Here is a 20,063-nt window from a genome sequence, read left to right as displayed (position 1 = left end):
GACTTGATTTCTGAAGTGCATTGGTTATGATATAACTAAGAATAGTAAAGTTATTAGTTAATGATTCTAGTGATTAGTCAGTGGACCATAATGTATGAGCAATACTGCTAGGTATATACAGTACAATGATTTTAGAGCTTAAAATATTAAAATTTGGCATACAATTTCAAATATCTGTTAAGTAGTAATTAATCGATAATAACTCACATTTTGTTCAGCATGCTATGTGTACCTTCCTATTTAAACTATAAATTATGATGGTGTGGTCTATTAAGACGTGGATACTTAAGTTTCAAGAAATTTGTTTCTAGTTTTGAATGAAACAACTGTCTACCTCAAATTAAACTCGATTTTTTTGTTATAATTATATTATATGTGTTTAAAATTAGAAAAAAGATAATAATATGTCCTTTATAAAATAAATTAATAATATATTTAAAATGATTTATTACAATCGGAACCCCAACAGATGTCTGATCTTAAGTCATTTAAAATGTTTATTAAACACGGTACCGATAAACAAATTTCTTGTACGCAATCGGTGAAGAGGGGACGTTACACAAATTAGTAAATATACTATTTTTTCATTTTGTAACAGATAATTTATATATATTAAAAAAAAACTTAAGATAAATATATTTATATGTTCTGTTATTATACATAATAATTTAACATAAACTTGTATACAGGATTTGTAACGTTCACAAGAAAAGTGAACTCGTTGATATTTACGTTCGTTGTCCAATAATGAACGGGTTCATGCTTACAATAGATATTTTTCTTTTAAATAACGCGTTCATACTTAGTATGTTTGTCATAAAAATGAAAATATTTCTTAGGTTTCTTCAGCTATGAGTCATATAAAGGCACTAGTCACTAATAGTATTATATAGGTATATTATACGGCAATATAGCTATTGCCGCATATACTCGAGTACATGGAATCTTATAAGTTAGTAATAATTTTAAAATGATGCTCGATAATAATTCAAAAATCATAAATTATAGTTATTTTGTGAATTAATAAAAAAATAAAGATCTTATTAAACTATTAAATTTGACTATATAATTATCTAAAACTTCTTATATATGTATATGCAGTTGGGCATTTATAAATTATAATGCAATTAGATAATTAGGTCGCAACATACCTATTAACATGCGCCGTAAGTACTGTCACTTGAAGTGACATAAATGTGTACGTCATTTAGTGCGAAACGATACAATTAAAATACCAGATCCTGATCATTTAGATATCTACAGCAAGTCGACGGTATAAAATAATTAAGCATCAGTCTTTAACAGTGAGGACTTAAAGTAACATTTAAAAAATAATCATTAGTATAAATGAATTAAAGTTAACAATGAACACTTTGCTAATAGGATTAAGTTTTTCGCTTATATGTTATTTGAATGGACTTGACGAAGAAAAGCCATATTGGGGCACAGGAATTATGGATTTAGAAGCATTGCCGTTAGAAAAACTTTTGAAAATGAAAAAAGAACTTCAAATAAAAGGTAAGAAGTGTATTACTTAAATTATAAACTATAAATTTATCAACTAAATAATTGATTGATAAAATGTATATTTTTTGCACTATACCTATACTTTTATGAGGAATCATGCTCGAAATCAATATTTAGATAAAAAATGAATCTTATTCAAACGAATAAATTAAAGTAATTAAATTTTTGTATTGATATTTAATATTTAAATATAGATGACAATTAATGTATAGTATTTTACGTATTATATGATTGTTTATTTTAAATTCTGAACGGAGTAATACATGTATTAATTTTATAATTATATAATTTTTTTAATCAGGGTTAGGTTTTATAGCATTTGCATATTTCTTATAAGATGTTTTAGAAATAGGAAAAATAGCAAAGCAAGCTTAAAATAGTGTTTAATATTTAAGAAAAATAAAAATCAAAAATTTAACTTTGCATATTTTGTGGTTTTTCAGATTTGAATACTATTTTTATACTTTTTTTAGATTTTTACCTGATTTTAATCAAAACCAATGATATTGTTCGAAATAGCATTTTAATAAATGTATATTTTTAAATTATTATCAATCGGATTATTCAAGAAAATATACAAATATCTCAGACACGAGCAACGGCGTTCACCATTACATACATTACATAATTGATTCTAGTTTTAAATTTTTTGTTATCTGCTAATTTTGATGAGATTTTTTGTAGATTATGACTACGATTTCTGCTTTTTATATTTTGCATATTTAATTGCGTATTTTTAGTATATACTTAGCAATAATAATAAAGGTAATATTTTAACGCTTATTTATGCGATAATTATAACTCCTGCGTACAATAAAGTTCTATCCCGTTTATTCCAACTCGAAACGTACACAATTGTTTCTATCTACAGATGAACGTTCGGTACGACGGGCCGACGAGGAGGCGTCGGCGGCATCGGCGATCCCGGTGGATGAGGACACCCCAAACGCAATGGCCTTGCGCAGGACCACGGATGTTCTGCACTCGTCGGCGGCCGGCGGTTCGATGCAGACAGCCTTTCAGATGTCGCTTACCGTCCTGTCGTTTTTAGCGTTCGGCGGCTACGTGATCAGCATGGTCGCGCAGAACATGCGCAGGCCTACGCAGTCACTTAGCGGCGTCACGGCGTCGCACCCACTCAAGGCCGTGGTAGTCAACCGGAAGAAACAGCAGAGTCTGAAACTAGGACCGTCCGGTCCCATGACCACGGTCAGCTTCGGGCGGCGCAAGCGGAGCCGGAGGTTCCCGCGAACTACGACGACTTGTTCTTAGTACTGTTTAATTCTATATTAAATTGTTTATTTTTATTTAAAAAAAAAAAAAAAACGACTGACTTCAACGTAATATTATTGCTTTCAATACCACAGCATCGTGATGTTATAAACCAGGTATATTGTTTAAAACCCTCTAAATTGTATGAATATCAACTTCTTAATAATATGAACAACATTAATTTCTGACTTCTGTTTCGTTTTGTGTTTTTTGAAATTTCGATTTTTATGGGCAATGCAAATTCCTAGTTGTATTAATATTAATAAGAATTAATTATTATCATAGGTTATTCAAACATATTTTTTTCAAACAAATTGTAAGACTGTATAAATATTCACAGTAAATTACATAGTTTTCAATTAACTTACTATGTTAATACATAATATTTCAATACTCAAGAAAAGTTTTTCGGATGCAATATTTTATAAATGATGCATTTTAATTCAACACATTCATTACAGTGAATTAGGAAAGGAAGAGGTAGACTAATAAGTTATAACTTTGCTTGGAATTTTGATGAAGCGTAATTTTTATTTCTAGTGTTTTAAAATGTAGATCCATAATTCAGAACTGGAAAATATGTTTTAGGAGGATTAATATATTTATGACATGTTCATGTCTTTATTACAAAATAAAATTTTCAAGGAAATAAATAATTAACTTTAAGAGTGAAATTAAACACAATTTTACAGGTTAAAGTTATAATATTTTACCTATGAATAAAAAAATCAAATAAATATATGTTAAGTGTCAGGTTTGGATTTAAGAAGAGGGAATAAGAGGCTTTAGCCTCCATCTTTTGAAATGTTAAATATTATTTAATAAATTATAAAATATATAATTCATATGTTTTAAAATTCATAAATTTAAAATATAAATCAATTTATTGCTATTATTTTCATGTTCTATCTATAACCTATAAATTACCTACAAAAATTATTCTGAAAACAATACAGCTCCCCATTTTAGATTTTTAAACTCATGCTTGCTCAGTCTCAGTGCTAATTGAAAACTTCTTTCATTGTCTTTAAATTAATGCAAAGATTAAGATTTTAAGCATTTTTGGCATTGGATAACAATGTGTTCAAAATTTTAAATCATATTTTATTTTATTATTATTATTATTATTTTTTTTTTATATTTTTAGAATATTTTTTATGTTATAAGCTAATTCACTGATTTATTTTCAAAATTTAATCATTATAACGATGAAAAAGTAATTCCTGTTCTCAGTAATAATTATTTATGCATCAAATTAAAAATTTTTCAAATTATGTTTTTAAAGTTGCATATAATGTATTATTATTATTATAGAGGAAAATATTAGGTAGCCTATTTTTGTTTTGGTGGTATTTACCTATATACTTTTATTATAAAGGAAAATTTATGTTACTAAATTATTAATGATGTTGAAAGGATAGAATAAAAGAAAAGTTAAATAATTCTTAAATATGTGAAAAAAAAATAAAATACTATAACGAATATTTGTTGTTGTTGTTTTTTTTTTTTTTTAATTGCACAAAGAAAAAATAAGAAAAAATTACTTAGTGCATTTAAATGTAGGTATCTCAAAAAGTCTAGACTGTCGTTCATACGGGATATTCACGGTATCTTTTCTCCGAGCCGCTACGTTACCAGCCCTGTGTCCCATGGCCCGGGTTATCTCATTATATTTTTCGGTCGAGATTTATCGTTTTAAGTTTAATTTTCGATTCAGGAGACTATGTTCATCTAACCAATAAATTGTGAGGACACTTTCGTTTTGTAACAAAACTTGCATTAGACTTCTTCTAGCGTCCCTGCACTTGAATTTTCAGACATTGATTTACGAACCCCCCTTTTCTGAATTCAATTAAAAATAAACTAAGGAGAATTGTACTAATTTCAAACATGCTCTGTACAGGCGTGTTAACGAAAAAAAAATTGCTAATTGTATACTAAATGTAATAATGGTAAATAAATATTCCTATAAGGTAAAGTTATTATTCAGAAATGTAATAAAACATACAATAATTCATAATATATAATTTTATTTTTATTTTTTTTTTTAGAAATTTTTTTAGATTATATTTTAATGTAAAAATAGTGTTGGTTAAAATGTAGCGTTACCTTTATACGTGCAATGTTATTTACTATTATTATGCTGAGAAGATTTTATAGAATAATCAATGAGTGGTGAAATATCAATAACGCCTAAGAATAATTCAATGTGACTAATCTTAGTAAATGTTGAATTCGAAAACCATTCTACATACATTACTTATTATCAGCTGTGGTCATTGTAGATCAACTTTGAAAGCCGATTTTATGATTTTTATCTATAGCAAATATATTTATAAAGTAGACTGTTTAATATCAACGTGCAGTATCGACTATCGATGAGGAATTTACTAATGTATTGGTAATGTTTTTATAAAATAAAATATAATACAATTAAACAAAGTAATATAAATTACTAATGTAAATATTATTTCTATGTCTTTTATCTCTTAGACACTAATGGGTACATTTGCTATTGAGAGTCAAGCACTAAAACGATTGTTAATGAATTAAATAAATACAACATGTTGATTTATTAAAATTTTTGTAAATTCGGTCACATCCAAAAATCCAACTCTTCGACGACAGTCTTCGGTAGTAAAATAGAAGAGGTTAATAACAATAAAAAAAAAAATCACTCATGAGGTGGCTGGATAAAATAGCAGACAAAACACAAAAACCACCCAGCTTACCAATATCCACCCACATCCCGACAACTTTGGGTCCTAAAAGTTCTTCATCAGAGTTTAACCAGGCTTATGATAAACTTGCTTGGAAAGCACCGTAAAGTTTACCGTGGTAATTAAAATTAAGCTGTCAACGAAAAAATAAAATAAAAATTATTACGTGTATAAAAAAAAAATTACAAAACTATCAGAAATTTTACAGAAAGAACAACTGCAAATAAAGTATCACATTTAAAGGCGTTAAACGAAAAAGTTGTGTAACGTTCTGAGTTGTTTTTGTTTTTCACACACACCGAGTAATAGCTTCTTTTCCGCGAATTAAAAAAAAAAGAAAAGAAAAAACACATACGAATCTATCATAAATAATTAATAGATATAAAGCAGTGTAGTCAACGTAGTACCTACTCACTGATTTTCTAAAGTCTGGTCGAATTCAACTAACATTTTTAAACAAATAATAATTTAATACACCTACACTTTGAAAATACATTATTATTACTATTATTATTATTATTATTATTATTATTATTTAATTTATGCAGTTCTGATATATATCGACACAAAGACAACATAACGATTAAAGTATTTTGACACTGACATTAGTTAATCCGTTAAATTGTTATACGGTTGGCACTTAAAATTTTAACCAAACATTTTACACCATATATATACACACTACAGTATACACACATAAAATAACAATGTGAACGTGAGAAATTTATTGTTTATAATGCTAACAAATAGTTTTTTTTAAACCAATAACTTTATGAGGTAAGTCGTCATATACTTCTTGCACATGCGTTGCGAAATTAACCAGTGGGTTTATTTCTGATGACATAATAATATAGATTTTGATTCATGCTGACATACAATAAAGATTTTGCTTATCTATCAAAATTTGCATAATTTCTACGATATAAGCCTGAATTTAATTTTGTACATTTATTTTCGTTTAGTATACAATTAGGTATATCGATTACGTCTATAGTTTTAATTTAATGCCCTAATGAAATATAGAATCATATATCGGGGATTAAATAAAACGAATAATCGTGCACATGAAATAATATAACGGTAGGTATGCACAATAATTATCAAATGATATTTCTTCATTTAGCTATTTTAGAAAAGGTAACTAAGTACCATATATTTTTATACTTGAAATTTAAATCTGAAAAAATTAGAAAATAATAATTACTTATTATTACTAATTATTAATATTTAATAATTACACATTATTTAGGTATGTTATTACTTATTACAATTACATTATAGGTACATCGAAATTTGAAATATTAACGAAATTTTATCATAATAATATACCTACCTATTAATATAATAATAAAATTATATGGTTTTAATTTTTGAAACAAATACGTTACTCTGTAAACATAAAATTCCTTTATTAATAAAAAAATTATCTGTTCGTATGTTATACAATAAGAAAATGTTGTTTTGAATAAAGTTTATACCTACCGAATAATTAACTAATAATATGTATAAGTATAACGGGTCAACAGTCATTTTAACTATACCTTATATAGCACAATTAATATAAATATTAATAGATACTTTTAATTAAGATTGACGATACCAGAAGTATAGAAACAAACAAAAACAAATTCAAAATAATAAAAATTCTTAAAAAAAAAAAAAGGTGTTCACACATTATACCTACTATATACTATATAGTATATATAATGATATGATACGAACGTTTTTTTGTTTTTTCACAGACCATGGCCTACTATCCTTCTTCCGAGCCTAATGGTTCGTGTATATACAATATACATATCTACAAATTAATAATTATATAGTATTTTGCTTCGTCTTAGACTTTCGGTTCTTAGCAATTCGGTGTGACATATTGCAGCCATCATTATAAACACGTCTCATTTGTCTGGAATATTTTTATTTTTTTTATATAAATAATTTTGACCTCTAATGTTTAATACCTCATTACTTATCACACCATAAGTGTTTGCAAAATGTCTCCTTTTTAATAGCTTTTTGTTAAATAGATATCTTTAAAAATCGATTCATGAAAATTTTTATGCAGTCAAGAATCTCGACAATATTATTGTAATAATAGCAATAACTAACAATAAATGAATCATTTTTTTTTAACTGATCTAAAAATAAAATATCAGTTAACATGTAAGTTTTGATTTTTAGTTCACTGAAAATCAACCAATGAGCCAATATTGTCGATTTAAGCAAATGTTTTTATACTTAGATTCTGAGTGGGAGCAATAAATGTATTAATTTTATGATTTTTTTAATTTTTTTATGTATACACAATAAGTATCCAGTCAAAAAATGATTCGATCATTAACTTTAATGATGGTTTCTCATAAAAATTGTATCTATAGTTTGTACTTTTAAAAAGTAAATATTCCTTGTATTTTTCAAAATTATCTAGAAAACAAATTGATATAAATCCCGGTTTTTGACAAAATCATTCTTTTTTATGTTATTCAAAAATACAAAAAAATAAATACCTACTTAAAATGTCCATCAAACGTTTATACCAACATCTAATATACATCATAAAATTTTCAATATATTTTAACTATTTTTGAGCTATTTATAGGCATGACTGATGGAAAATTTTTGATTTTTAAAATTGTAATCAATTAATGTAAATTGAAAATTGATTACCAGATTCCTCAAGTTTTTCACCTATAAATTATAATGTAAAAAAGTTTAACTAGAAATTCTGGTTATTTTTTTGTAAGTGTTTCAAGTTCAAATTTTTATGACATTTAATTTTCATTTAAGAAAAATCTATTTATCTCTTCAATCAATTTTTGATATTTAATTGTAAATATTAATTAAAAATGAATAAGTATAGATATGCCATTTTTTTTTTTTTTAAATATTTATATCTCATTTCTTATACAATTTTTTTAATATTTTTAAAAATATATAAATATTATTATTTTTTTTGGTTTGGTTTGTAAAAAGATCAAATTTTAATACATTGATGTTCAATTTTTGATAAAAATTGTCATGCTCACAAACATTTAGTAAATTATATTGTACTTAACAAAGTTAAAAATTGTTCATTTTCATAGCCAAGACTTAAAAATATTAATTTAAGGTTACTGATAAATAGTTTATACTAAAACCAAAAAAAAAAAATCCAAAAAATTTATAAAAAATTTTTTATACATTTTAAGTTCAACTTTGGACAAAATTAATAATGATGATTTTAGTTATTTTTTAGGTTCATAAACATAATTTGTGATTACTAAAACATTTACATATTTATAATTAATTAATTTATAAATTATATTTTATTATTAAATCAGTGATATTTTAAAAATGTGTAGATTAATTATTTTAAGGCATTTTCTGTACTTTATTGCAATGAACCTATTCAAACTGTTTTACAAGATTGATTCAATTTAATAATTATAACATGATATCAAATAAATGTATATCATTAACATGATAAATACAATTTGTTTAGTAAAAATATAATCAACTAAATATAATACTAAAATAAATTACTTAAATAAAAGTATTAAAATTGCATTTATTCATGTATGTGGTACACTGATTTTAGAAACAATTAATTTCTTTACCAGATTAAATTACAACTATTTTAACAAGCTATAGGAAGTATTACATTGCTATATAAATTTATATTAAAACAAAATAGTTTAAATGTTGAACTGCCAGTTTCTATATATATTTACATAAAGTATTTCTTTAAATCTCTAGTAGTCCCTATTTTAAATATTATACTTAGGTAAGGCTATTTATTTAAGTAGTTTTAACTTGATCAATATGATTCTAAAATCAATATTAACTGAATAGGAGCAATTTCAAATTTAATCATAAATACATTGAATTTAAACTGTTATATTTTATAAATAAACAATAATTTTCTTAAAGTAAACATATTACTACATAAAAATTATAATCTATAACTAATGTTACATAAATGACTCTTAATTATCTATTAAAATACATCTGAAAACCATCAATAAAGCAATATGCCATATGGTTGATAAATAAAAATGGATAGTAAAATAGTACATAAATACATAAAATATGACCTATAAAAATATTTCTAGTGGTACATACTTTAAAATAAATAATTAATGATGTTCTTAAACTTTAAAAACATTAATACTTATGTTTATAAATCTTATAAATATATGTCTTTTTACAATAAATTATGTTATGCTGGTATTATTTTTCTTAAAAATATTTTTAATTTAAATGAATTATTCTAATAAAAATTAAGATATATAAAAACTAAACATTTTAAAATAATATTGTTTAACAAACACAGATGATTAAATGTATGAAAAAATATGATTAGGTAACTATACTTAATATAAAATGTCATGGCATTTAAATATTTTAAAATATCACAAGGTTTTCATAAATTAAATTAAACATTAACTTTTAAGGACGGTTAAATAATAATACAATGGATTAATGACATAAATAAAAAAATTTTTAACTTTAATTATATATAAATCTTAACTGGAATGAAGTTGACAATGTTAATGAAAAATTGCATTTTTTTAATAATTAACAAAAAGTTAAATAAATATTTTGTTTTTATGTAATATAATGGACTACCTACTATTTTTAATAAAAACCTGACTAAAAGTAATAAAATTATACATTAATTTCTAATCAATATACTTTCATTATATGTGGATTTTAATAAGATTTGTCAAACTTCTTTTAACTAGCATAATTTTTAAAATGATTTTACTTTATATTTATTAAAAATTTAAGTATAATAGTATTATTAATTAATAATTATAAAATTTTAAATATTCCTTCTTTAACATAGTTATTAGATTTACCAAACCTATGTAGTTATATTTAATTGTTTCGAAAAATATGCTTTGTATATAATTTAATTTATATATTATATAATTTGTTCTTAAAAAAATAACTTTGTTTATACATACTTTTGAGCACTGTTTTAAGGATATCCATTACATTTGGTTAAATAAAATACTAATATTATAAAATTAGCAAGCGTATGTGTACATAATTAGATACAATTGGTATATTTTGTAAAAAAAAGTAGAAATACGTTTTCTTTAATTTTATTTTAAAATCATGAAATACCTATATTTTTTGATTTTTAATGATTAGATATTTTTTTCTAGGTAATTTTTGTGTGCACATACAATTAAGATTTTTACAAATAATTTTATCAGAACATAGCTAATTAACTCAAAGTTATTCAAATGAAATAAAAATAGTCAAAAATATATATATTTATTACAAGTACTTTTAATTAAATTTAAAAAACAAATTTTTTAATGATATAGAGTGATAAAAAATAAATAAATATGAAAATAATCAAAATATTAAAAAAAAATTATTTTTACTAAATTTAAATAATTTATAATTTAATTATTGTTTCAATTATTTTTATTGATTATGATTTATGAGTCAATAACTAACAAGTCATTTAAATTTATGAAAAAACTAAATTTGAAGAGTAAAAGTATAAATTGGTTTTTAATTTCTCCTTTGAGCAGCAAGTCTTTCAAGATTATATACTAAAATACCTAATTATATACATATAAAACACCTCATTTTTGCATAACTGGTTGAAATTAAACTTCAATATTCATGTCAGATCGTAGACCACGGTTCTTAAGTTTTATTTCTGCTTTTAGTATTGGTTCTTCAGTTCTGGTATGCCATACGTACACCTACATTTATAAATGACTACAAGTATAGTATAATATATACAATAATAAAACATTATTTGAGCAAACTTACTTTTGTACAATTATCTGCCATAGGCTCCAATTGTTCTACAGTGGTTACCTGTGAAAGTATAGCACTTTCTTGGTAACCTCGACTGACATCCCATGAAAATGCAGCATTTGGATGTTTATGTAAAAGTTTTAAATTAATGGCAAAACCTGCCATATCAACAGGAAATGGTCGCTCTGGTCTCCAAGCACTGTTCCAACCAATTACTTTACCTTTACTATTTATTAATGGTTTTTCTACTAAAAGACCACCAACAAGACCAACTGGCCATACACCAACACCTTTTACTCTTCGCATCTATGAAAAGAAAATATGAAAATAGAAATAACTATAATAAATTAAAAATGATTGTTCATGATAACATTAAAATTGTTATAGTATAGTAATATTTACTTCATTAAATAAATCAACACTATATGTGTTATCATCATCAGCGAAAAAGATTATCCCCTCATCATTTTCATTAGCTCTGTTATTTCTTAACCATTCTAAAGCCTTATTTCTTTGTTTAACTCCTCTAGGTTTTTTCCATTTAGGTTCCTAAATGTATGTATGGTAAGATTAATTTAATAAAATTAAATTAAAATATCAATTATTTTAAACTGAATACTTTTAATTTTCTCTTCCATTCAGCTGGTGTTCCTATGGCTAAGTGTGTGTAATTTAAATTACTTTTATATAGCAAATTGGCTACGAGTGAAGTTTTCACTTCAGAATCTTCAACAATAATCCAATGGAAATTATTTACAAGACGAAAAGTGTTAGACAATCTATAATATAAATAAAAATTTTGAAAATATTAAAAATTATTAGACAATACCTATTTAGAAGTTTATTAAGTCTACCTTGTTAGTTCTGCTTTTTGTACAGGTCTTTTGTAAGTAGGTGTAATGGCATATATAACTGGAATATTTGGTTGCCATTTATCACATATACTTTCAAATCTTTCTTTTAAAATATTATAATTTATAGAATTAATTTGTAACTGGAAAAAAAAATGTAAACATCATAGAAGACTTACACAAAATTCAAAAAATACAATTCATTAATAATTCATCAAATACAAATAAGAATTAATATAACACCTGAAGGCTATTAGTTACCAAGAAAACCATAAGCAAAAACAATTAAACATTATCCATGGTAAATTTTAAGAAAAATGAATAAAAAACATTCTCATATTATTAATGAAATTAATAATTTCAAACTATGTTAGTAACCCTATAATTTTAACCAAGATAGAGGTATTACTGATACATTTTAGTAAAACTTCATAAAACAGAGCATTTTACATGAATAATACAATACACTGATAAAAAATTACCAACATAAACAATTGTAAGTAATTTTCTCATTATTAGTAGAAAATTTTAAGCTTTAATAAAATCAGTTTCTCCATAACAGTTGTATATGTTGTAAATATATTTTGAAATATTTAAAGTAGCAGCATAGTAAACTAAAGAAGTGGTATAAATATAAAATATAAATGACAATATTTATTTTTCATAATAGATTGGTGGATTATTATTTGTATTTATAAAATTATAACTTTACGTATTTATGTTGGGATCTATTTAGAATGACAAGAGAAACATTTCCTATAGCCTAAAGGGTTGGTTATTTAAATTCATATTATACTACTATTTTAAATTAAAAATAACAGATTTCAATGGTGAATCAACATTGAAGGACACTTGAGGATAAATAATTTATAAATGTAATAAGTAAACTACTTTAAAATATCATGGTATTCATACTTCTTTTTTAGTGTGTTCCAATGTCTGTTTTAAATTTTGATATCGTGATGCATCTAATAAAAATAAAATATTTAAAAATAATATTATTCTTTTAAGAAAAATAAAACTAAAAACTAATTACCTCTACTTCGAATTCCAATGAACCAAAAAATTAGTAGTGTGAAAACCCCCCAAAAAAATATAGTTCTTCTTTTATTAAACATGTCCAAGAACTTGTAGTTAAAATTATAATTACTCATTTTAATTGAATTGTAACATTTAAATTTGTCAATATATCTTCAACTATCTACTAATTTATAATAAAAAATTGATCAATCAAAGCTATATACAATTCATTAATTATCTTTCACAATAATGTCATGGCCAACAAATAAATATAGGTACTTAGTATTTAATTTATAAATTTCTTTATAATAAATATTAAAGATTATTTAACTAAAATAAAACAATAATTTAATAAAAATGCAAAGTACATTACACATTAATTCACTAATTATTTAATGTCAGTCTTTTATTATATTATTTGGGAGAAATGCTAGTAAATTAAAAGAAGCATCACCGTCATGTTAGGTACTCGAGTTATTGATTTTAATTTTTGACCACGATTTTGTTAGTCAATAGTGAATAGTGATTGTAAGACGTCTTGATAATATAGATGATGAGTAAGCCATCATCATAAAATTGTTGTATAGTGATAAAAATCTTCGTTTCTAAGTTCAACGCTTACAAGGCTTAAAGATAATAATAACAAGCGACTATATAGATGAACCAATGCAGCTGTTTTTAAATATTATCAGGAGTATTGTATTGTCTGTATATGGTATGTCTGAACATTTTAGTCATTTCAGTCATTACTGATCAGTGATTAGTAACTGATGCATTGAACTGCAACAAGCTATGGTTAAGTGTCGTGCAGTTTATATTTTGTAGACTTATTCCTCGTAGTGTTGACTAGTGGCTGACGATTGTTATGAGTAGTGTCTTTTGCTTGGTGATTATCGATCTCCTCAAATTTGGGTAAGTGTAATTAATTTTTGCTGTATTAGTAAAATGTTTTATATTTGATTTACGTTTTTGTACGGATAGTAAACATTTAGATATCGATCGTAATTTTATTATTTATTCAAGGTTTATAATTCACTTAGTATTCACCATTTTACCATATTGATATTTTTGATTAATTCGTTAGGATTTATAGTGTTCATAACCATATAAACTATGGTTTTTTTATAATTTTGTATTTCACAGTATACACATGTACCTGTCTAAAATATATCTTTAAAATTCAATAAATGAATATTGTTTATTGTAGAAATATATTATTCTTAAGACAAATATCATCTGATTTATTTAAGTTTATTAAATGCATATCGCCATTTACCATAGATGCTACATTTTATCAGGCTAGTTATGCTCAAGTCAATATTTATTTCAAATTTTGATATCGTGATTTTGTTAAAATATTCATTATCTATATTCTTTGTCTAAACTGTGAACTGATAAAAAAAAAAAAGGATTATTAAATAACTATGTAACTTTAAAATGTAATTACTTATCAAAAACTTAAGTATTAATTTGATTATAATTTTTTCAATACATAACAACTTTAAATAATCTTTTATATAAGCTACATGGATATTTACAGGTAATACTATTATTCATATAAAAAAATTAATTTTATTATTATTATATTCACATTAACCCTACAATACATAATTTTTTTTCATAAAAGTAAATATTTTTTTTAAGTTTTTAAGGTTTAAATAACATGGGAAAAACGATAAAAAAAAATTATGAACTTAAACTGATGAGTTATAAGTTTATAAAGTTGGTTGTTTAGGAACAACATCATGCATTTATAATATAAATAATATTGGTTATTATTGGTTTTTGGATCAAATTAGAGTGGTTATTTTTCAAGAACGATAAAATGTATTGTAGGGTTGAGGTAGTCTATACACTTATTATTTTTATTACAATTTATTTGATTAAAAAAAAAACGTATTGAAACAAAAGACCTGTAACCGAGTCTGTAACAAAATTTTGTTTAATATCTACCATTTTTGCTTTAGTTAGATATCATATTAATCTATAAATTAGAAATGTTAGATGTACCTATAACTTTTTATACTTGACAATATTTACAAAATAAAAGTTATTGATAAGACTAAATTATTGTCAAAAATATTGAATAAAATCATTGCTGTATTGACTATTTTCAATTTTTCAAATAAAAAATCAATGATAAACTTTTTAAAAGATAACTGTTTTTTACCACAGTATACTAATTGCTTTAAGTATGGTAGTAATGTGAAAAATTAATACAATTTTAACTTTAATTAGTATAACTGATAGTACCACTTGGTTAAATGTATTTGGGCGGTAAAAATAATCTTATATTTTTTAACTTTTATATATTTATAATGGTAACGTTTATAATTAATAAGATTATTTAAAACTAATGTGATTATTAGAATTATCTTATAAAAATGTATTCAGATTAAACTTAAAATTTTTATTCACAAATTTTCATTATATTAATAACTAGGCTTACAATTAATTATTTATAATTAACAGGTTTGTTATCTTTGTATTACATATTAATATGTTTTGATGTATGTATGTTAAATAAAAGTTTAAGTTTTACATTTAGGTTATAAATTGTAGAAATTTATTTGAAATTATCACTTAAGGCAACCTGTATCATAAAGTATGATCGCTAACTGTCACATGGTGGTTAATGTATTTAAAATCAACGATTTAATGGTCTTTTAAACAAGATTTAGTAGCTTAGTATTTTTCCATTCAATTTTAATAAATCATAAAATTAATCAATATTTTGTGTAACTCAATATTAGTATGAATAAAATGATAATCAATTAATTTTCAATAATTATTATTTCTTACTACCCATTAATTAGTTTGGTTCTGTATTTAATTATTTTTGACAACCTAAATTAGTTATAGACGTGTGCAGCTTCCAGTTTTAGGGGCAGCTAGAAATAAATTGAACCCTTTCTTCATATTCACCATTAAAACCAGTCCATTATATTACTTTTTTTTTACTATTGGGTATCAAAATTGAAATTGTATTGGTTATTTTTAAAAAGTTGTACACTAAGGTACTTAGCCACTAAAGGTGTACTTTTTCGCAAGCGTCATGGTTGGTGTATGATGTACTTGACCAGGGGTTGGCAACCTTTTTAACCACGCAGGCTATTTTTATTTTTTTAATTGTTCATCAAAGGCCACATTAAAAAAAAAAAAAATACATATTATAATATAATGCTTATAATTGTATTTCTATTATAAAACGGTTAGATTAGATTCTATTTATAAAGGAAAAAGAATTATATAATATTGAAAATTATATGAAAAATGTTATTGAACAAAAATAAAACATAAAAAATAACCACCTTTGTGCGGGCCATCAAAAATTGTTTTGCGGGCCGGGGATTGCTGACCTTTGTACTAGACAATAACATTAAAAATCCAGTTTTTTAGATTTCTAAGCGATAAATGATAACAAATAATAATAATTACGATTTAAAATCATGGATATTTTTTTTATAGTAGACAGACTTATTAGCTTTTTATTAGTAAATTCTAAAATCATAAAATATTTATTTATCTATACTTTACCAAAAAAAAAAAATAATTTTTTTTATAATTTTATAATCTAAAATGGTCATAATTTGTGAAAATATGTTTACTGATGCCCATTATTTGCATAATATGCTGTCTCTGCTGCCCCCATATGCACGCCTATAAGATTGACCAATGTAAAATTTTTACAACTAAGCCTAGTCTATAACCGTATTTTATTTTTTTTTTTATATTAGCTCAGGTAAAATTTTTTATAAGTTAGTTCAGCTCAGTGAAATTTGTCTAAAAAAAAATTTTAAATAGTCTGGATTATATTTTTAAAATTGTTTAAATACTTTTTTGGTTTCTACATTAGTATTTTCAGTGTTTTTAGTTTTTAAATTATTTACACAAAGATCAATTTTTATACAAACAATATAAAAATGAAACAGAATTTTCAATATTTAATTTAATAAGCAATTTGTTTATCCTTTATTTTCAATCAATGTTTAGATATAGTTTTTTTAGGACTTGGTATTTAAGTACTATAGGTATTAATATAGAATAACTAATGAAAACCATAAATTTAGATCATTGTAGTTATATTAGATTACAATAATTAATAATTAGAGTAAGAATTAATATAAGTAACTGATATGCCACAAAAATATCAAAATATACTCTTATTAACATGATTATGTATTTGTTATAATAGAATAAATTAAAATATGTGTTTGAGAAAAAATATCTATATAAGTTATCAATGTGATAGTTGATATTATAATGAATAAAAATTAAATATTTTCATTAAAAAAAATAAAATAAAAAGAACTTTAAACAGATTATGTATATATAAAAAAATTGACCTGTATAATATATAAGAAAATTTAGTAATTCAATTCAATAATTTTAAAATAATAAAATATTCAGTTATCTTTAAAATTTCTAAAAATACTTATTTTTAATATCTAGTGAGTTAAACAGATTTTTATCTCGGTTAGCTTTATTTTAGACTTACTAGAAATATATGAATTTTAACTTTAAAATAATGTCTGATTGATTTATCAATCCACATAAAATATTTTTTTGATTATTTATACATCTAAAAAAATATACAATATTGATACAATATATTGTATTACTTTTAATCTACCATACAGTTTCAGTTAATCATTATGAGTAGAAAAACAATATGAATAGTAAAAATGAAATACTTGTAATATTATAAAATTTGTCATAAATGCTGATGATAATAAAAGTATAGTAATTAAGTATAATCAGTGTTTAGTTGTGAACAAAAACCATTAACTACCTGAGGTTATTCATATTATATGAGACAGATAACTACAGATAACTTTTTATAATTTCTTCTTTTAATTAAGTGCAGTAATGGTTATTACATGGGATACAATTGCAGTCAGATAATTTGACACATTATTTAAAAATTGCTCCAATTGTTTATTAAGAATTGATCTTTAAACTTTTTTTTTTTGTTCAGTAATAATTACTTATTACCAAATCTTTAACAACTGATACTAAACTTTTTATAAATGATGAGGGTTTTAATAATTAAATAAATATAAATTTCTATTTAAGTATTCTTTGTGCCAGAGTAATATTTGGCGTTGAATTATTTGATTTATGTAATTTTATTATTATTAATAGGTCGAGTTAAACATTAGTTTAGTCTAAAATGTTACTATGTCCTGCACAGTGTAGGATATACCAAATTTTTTTATTCTGACCATGTAAAAATATATTTGATACTTATATAGATATTATTATCACTCATGCATTGTTAATAAAAATAAACACTAATCTTATAAATTATATTGACAAATATTTTTTCTTTTAATTCAATAGCAAATTGAATTTATTACAATTAAATTTCTATATACTAAGATAAATATATAATATATAACTAAATAATCATGAATTTATTGGTTATATTTATTAAATAAAACTTTACAATATTAGAAATTGATTAAATTAAATTAAAAATATATTTAGTAGATGACCTAGATAGAAGTATATAAAATATATTCTGTATGGTATATTTATACATAAATATTTAATCTCGAAGCATTGGCAATTTTTCATGTAAAACACATGTAGATTTAGTATCAAAATTTACAATAGGCTCTTGGCATTGATTATCACTTTGAAGAACATTGCAAGCTCTGAATAAAATTTGCTTTGGATCTTTGAGGATATGTTTCTTACAATATTTACTTTTTGGTATCATTTTTCCTGTGCATTTTATACCCATTTCTACATATGTACAATGTGGGGGATGTGATTTTCCCTTATTGTTAAGTAATGAAGTTGCTCTTATTTTTCTATCCATTGCCGTTTTAAATACTACTGCTTCTTGTCCTATTGTCATTTTTTGATAGTGTTCCAATAGTTTTAGTTTACGAAATTTTGCATATTCTTCATCATTAGTCCATTTTGATTTATTTAGTTGTCCATATGATTCAGAATCACATTTTTTATTAATTAAGTATTCTCGACGTTTTACTCGATACTTAAATAACAAATATCTATTACAAAAAAAAAAAAAATTTGAGTTATTAACATAAATAAGTGTTACATATATATATATTACCTGTATTCTTGTGCGTATAACAATTGTAGCCGTATGAATTTATTCCTCACTCTACGCACAGCTTCTTTTTCAGATAGTTTTGGCATATTACACAAAGGATCTGACTTAGTCAAATCTATATCTTCAAGCAATGGAATTTGTTTGAATAAGTCCACCGTGACTGTTTTAGTTGGTTCTTCATCTTCCAAAGGTTTGGAATCATCCAAGTTTTGTTTGTATCTTTCTTTGAGTAGTTTTTTTGAGTCTATTTCATTGAACGGGTTTAAACTTTTGTATTTGGTAGCATAATGACCAAATTCTTTTTTTAAATCAATTTGTTTCTTTCCTTCCATTTCACTTATGGTACAACTATGCAAGTGTTATAATGAAATTATTTTTTAATGTTAAAATATAATTAAAATCATACTTTGTAAGTATAAAGTTATAAAATATATGTATCATTCACATACATCAGTGGAAGGTATCGTTTGTCGTCCCTCAACGCTAGTTAATGAAATTGAGCCAGAGAAAATGTTGTTGAATGTTGATCGTCAATCGTTATTTGTATTCTGTAATGTATATTATTAATGCTTGTAGTAATTTTTAGTTTATATTATGGTAGATTAATTAAGTATCTAACGATTTAACGTATTTTAAACTTTTACTATTTTGAGTACAAAATTATGAACTACAAATTATGATTAATGATTAATAAATAATAATTTGATTACCGAATACTGATTACTTTCGTGTTTAGTTTATTATTTTGCTTACAAGACGCACGCATATAACCTCAATAATGCGTTGTGGTAAGTACCAAGTAGCCTGGTATCCATGGTA

At 23.8% G+C, this 20,063-nt stretch overlaps 3 protein-coding genes across 3 annotated transcripts; 1 reads left to right on the top strand and 2 right to left on the bottom strand.

Annotated features, from left to right (window-relative positions):
• Positions 1-1,364: 1,364 nt before the first annotated feature.
• LOC112602487 lies at positions 1,365-2,799 on the top strand. Its single transcript, XM_025350579.1, has 2 exons — positions 1,365-1,518; positions 2,399-2,799. Exons 1-2 carry the CDS (start codon positions 1,365-1,367, stop codon positions 2,797-2,799), a joined length of 555 nt encoding a protein of 184 aa, XP_025206364.1.
• Positions 2,800-10,964: 8,165 nt separating this feature from the next.
• LOC112602652 (galactosylgalactosylxylosylprotein 3-beta-glucuronosyltransferase I) lies at positions 10,965-13,295 on the bottom strand. The gene is made up of 7 exons (XM_025350841.1): positions 13,173-13,295; positions 13,052-13,104; positions 12,140-12,279; positions 11,905-12,064; positions 11,688-11,834; positions 11,298-11,591; positions 10,965-11,227 (listed from the first exon to the last, which is right to left on the bottom strand). Exons 1-7 carry the CDS (start codon positions 13,288-13,290, stop codon positions 11,129-11,131), a joined length of 1,011 nt encoding a protein of 336 aa, XP_025206626.1. The 5' UTR covers positions 13,291-13,295; the 3' UTR covers positions 10,965-11,128.
• Positions 13,296-18,698: 5,403 nt separating this feature from the next.
• Positions 18,699-20,040, bottom strand: LOC112602721 (KAT8 regulatory NSL complex subunit 2). The gene is made up of 4 exons (XM_025350956.1): positions 19,955-20,040; positions 19,694-19,792; positions 19,245-19,592; positions 18,699-19,179 (listed from the first exon to the last, which is right to left on the bottom strand). The coding sequence occupies exons 3-4, from the start codon at positions 19,574-19,576 to the stop codon at positions 18,708-18,710; spliced, it is 804 nt and encodes a 267-aa protein (XP_025206741.1). The 5' UTR covers positions 19,577-19,592; positions 19,694-19,792; positions 19,955-20,040; the 3' UTR covers positions 18,699-18,707.
• Between the last annotated feature and the right edge of the window lie 23 nt (positions 20,041-20,063).

The sequence above is a fragment of the Melanaphis sacchari genome, unplaced genomic scaffold (genome assembly GCF_002803265.2).
Source record: "Melanaphis sacchari strain LSU unplaced genomic scaffold, SCAv2.0 Contig8_pilon_pilon, whole genome shotgun sequence".
NCBI classification, from domain to species: Eukaryota; Metazoa; Arthropoda; class Insecta; order Hemiptera; family Aphididae; genus Melanaphis; species Melanaphis sacchari.
Note: the sequence above shows the minus strand (reverse complement) of the source record. Positions and strands in the feature narration are given on the sequence as shown.

Bases quoted from the DNA above. Each gene is read 5' to 3' on its own strand.
- LOC112602487 (XM_025350579.1), top strand. From the start codon at position 1,365: ATGAACACTTTGCTAATAGGATTAAGTTTTTCGCTTATATGTTATTTG. The intron at 1,519-2,398 runs GTAAGAAGTGTA...TTCTATCTACAG, and splicing joins AAAAGAACTTCAAATAAAAG to ATGAACGTTCGGTACGACGG.
- LOC112602652 (XM_025350841.1), bottom strand. From the start codon at position 13,290: ATGAGTAATTATAATTTTAACTACAAGTTCTTGGACATGTTTAATAAA. The intron at 13,105-13,172 runs GTAATTAGTTTT...TATTTTTATTAG, and splicing joins CATTGGAATTCGAAGTAGAG to ATGCATCACGATATCAAAAT. The intron at 11,835-11,904 runs GTATTCAGTTTA...ACATACATTTAG, and splicing joins AATGGAAGAGAAAATTAAAA to GAACCTAAATGGAAAAAACC.
- LOC112602721 (XM_025350956.1), bottom strand. From the start codon at position 19,576: ATGGAAGGAAAGAAACAAATTGATTTAAAAAAAGAATTTGGTCATTAT. The intron at 19,180-19,244 runs GTAATATATATA...TTTTTGTAATAG, and splicing joins TTATACGCACAAGAATACAG to ATATTTGTTATTTAAGTATC.